Source organism: Molothrus aeneus, chromosome 2 (genome assembly GCF_037042795.1).
Source record: "Molothrus aeneus isolate 106 chromosome 2, BPBGC_Maene_1.0, whole genome shotgun sequence".
Lineage (NCBI taxonomy): Eukaryota > Metazoa > Chordata > Aves > Passeriformes > Icteridae > Molothrus > Molothrus aeneus.
The window spans coordinates 108792501-108795085 of NC_089647.1; the positions used below are offsets into that span (position 1 = coordinate 108792501).

Here is a 2585-nt window from a genome sequence, read left to right on the forward strand (position 1 = left end):
CCCGCTCCGGCGCGGCCCCGCCCGGCGGAGGGAGCGCGGGCCCCCAGCGCCGCTCGGGCACGGCGAGCCGAGCCTCCGGCGGCACCGGCGCTGCCTCGTCCCAGGGTTGGGGTGCGAGGGGGTCTCCGCCGCACTGGGACGGCTCCCCTGCGGCCTCAGCCCCGCTGTTTCCGCCGCCAGCGCCAAGCCCGCGCGGCCCGGCCCCCTAGGGATGCCCGCGGTGCGGGCTCTGCTCCCGGCGCCCTCCCCCGGTGGGGGGAGAGAGGCGGAGCCGGCGTGGCCGCCGCCCGCCGCCTTTATCTGGCGTGGCAGCGCGGGGGGTGGCACTGGGGAACACCTTGTTGTAAGATACGCGCTATAAATACGGTGCCGGGGATGGGAGTGCGGCCACGGGCGGCGGGGAACAGCTTCGAACTACGGTGAGTGCCTTCCCCGCGGCACGGCGGTCGGGGACCGCTCGAATCGTAATTACCGGCGGGGCTGCCATCCCCTCGGCCACCCCCCGCACCCGGTTCCCGGGAGGAGTCGCGGGGGAAGTTCTGCGTTTTGGCTAGTTTTGCACGGAGGGCAGCGGCGGCAGCGAGCCCCAGTGGCTGCGGCAGGGCAGGCGGAGGAGCGGAGGGTGAGAGAAGGGACAGGGAGGGCAAGGCTGGAGGAAGGACGCGGGGCTGGGGATAAAGGCGGCGTGGGAGGAGAAGGCGCTGGCGGGAGGGGACGGGAGGACGGGAAGGCGGGCTGGGGGAGGGAGGAGAGAGAGGGAGAGCAGCCTCTAACCCCGGCGCCACTGCCTCCCAGCAGGGCTCTGATCGCCAGCAGTCGCCGAGCCCAGCCCGCCACGGAGGGCGGCCGGTGCCGCTAGCGCCGAGGAGGAGGAGGAGGAGGTCGCCGCCGGAGGAGCTCCGCGGTCCGGTCTGGTCCGAGCCACGTCGCTGAGCACGCCTGCCCGGCCGCCAGCATGATGCAGATCTGCGACTCGTACAGCCAGAAGTACTCCCTCTTCAACGCCATGAACCGCTTCATCGGCGCCGTCAACAACATGGACCAGACGGTGATGGTGCCCAGCCTGCTGCGCGACGTGCCGCTGCTGCTGGAGGAGCTGGACGCGGCGGGCGCCGTGTGCCCGCCCCGGGATGCTGCCCTGCCGCCCGGCGACCCCGGCGCCTACTTCTCCCGCAGGGACATGTACAGCCACTACATGCTGCTCAAGTCCATCCGCAACGACATCGAGTGGGGCGTGGTGCAGCCGCCGGCGGGCGAGGAGGCCGCCCGCAAGAAGGACAAGCTGGGCGGCGGGCCCGCCGAGGAGGGCGAGGGAGAGGAGGACCTGGAGCAGCAGTTCCATTACCACCTCAGCGGACTCCACTCGGTCCTCTCCAAGCTCACCCGCAAGGCCAACGTCCTCACCAACAGATACAAGCAGGAGATCGGCGTCAGCAGCTGGGGGCAGTGAGCGCCGGGGGGAGCGGGGGAAGGGGTTCCGAGCCGGCGGCAGCGGCGCGTCCCCGGGCAGGGCCCCGGGCCCGGGCTTCTCTGCGCGCTCCCAAGACTGCAGCAGGTTTTCTACCAACGCACAAGAGAGAGAAAGAAATGTAAATTAATCAGTACTAGTTTATTAATTATTTTGACCCCCTCCGTGTTTTTTTTCGTTGTACGGTCCGGGGCGAGCAGTCGCTGTGCGCGCCCCGGCAGGGAGGCTGAACCCGTGTGCGTACGAGGTGGTGGCATTGCTGGCCGATAAGGAGGCTCCACTCAAGCCGATGAACGTAACGAAACTGGCACAAAATTGCTTCTGTCACCTCGGAGGGAACCCAGAGAGCTAAGGAACATCCCTCTGTTGAGGGAGAGATGGCGGGTCCTGTGGTTGTACATGTACTGGAGTTTATTTAAAACTTTTTTACTCAGATGTAGAGTATATTCTAAAATAAATGCAAACGTATTAACGAAGAGTGACCTAAACTTTTGGTATGATTTATCTTTCTTTAATTAAATTATATTTTTAACATCTGGAATTCTTCTGTTTTTCTTCTATGTCACATTCAGAGTTGCCTTACTAGATACAGAAATCTGTATGTGCAAGAGAGGGGGTTTTGTGGCTTTGTTTTTTTTCCATCAAAGCAATTAGGCAGTGATGATAACTTGGCGCATCTGAAATGTTTGAATCACCATATTAAACTTAACCATACATGGCCTGAATTTTAGTAAGCTGTTCCCAGCTGCACAGTGCAGTTGCTCTGTGTGAGTGTTGGATTGAAGGTCAGTGCCTCTTTAACAAAATCTGAGAAGATCGAGTCATGGTTACTCTGCAGGCAGCGATTCATGGCAGTTGGAGCAAAGCCTAGGAATGACTCTTGCTTTTTTCGGGAAGTATCTTAATGTACTGTGGGGAGCTCTTTTCTCTCCCTCCGAATAGGTCTGGCAGACTTGCCTCTCCAGTCTCTCTGCATTTCTTTCCTCTAATCCTCCTTGGATACCAGGAGTTAATCGGTTTTATGTTATCCAGATTGTATTGATATTTTTTTTCTGTTTTTTTTTTCATTTTGTCAAGTAAAGTACCTCAGAATTGGGTGTCTACATTGTGTTACAAC

General features: G+C 60.2%; 1 protein-coding gene across 2 annotated transcripts; it reads left to right on the plus strand.

The window, feature by feature from the left end:
* The first annotated feature begins 212 nt into the window (after positions 1–212).
* On the plus strand, positions 213–2009 carry MID1IP1 (MID1 interacting protein 1). Of its 2 annotated transcripts, none has more exons than XM_066545483.1 (2): positions 213–622; positions 799–2009. In XM_066545483.1, the coding sequence occupies exon 2, from the start codon at positions 956–958 to the stop codon at positions 1448–1450; it is 495 nt and encodes a 164-aa protein (XP_066401580.1). In that variant the 5' UTR covers positions 213–622; positions 799–955; the 3' UTR covers positions 1451–2009. The 2 variants fall into 2 exon arrangements, with proteins under 2 accessions (XP_066401580.1, XP_066401579.1); XM_066545482.1 differs by having other exon boundaries at positions 213–419.
* Positions 2010–2585: the final 576 nt, after the last annotated feature.

Excerpts from the sequence above, each read along its gene's own strand:
- MID1IP1 (XM_066545483.1), top strand. The coding sequence starts at position 956 with ATGATGCAGATCTGCGACTCGTACAGCCAGAAGTACTCCCTCTTCAAC.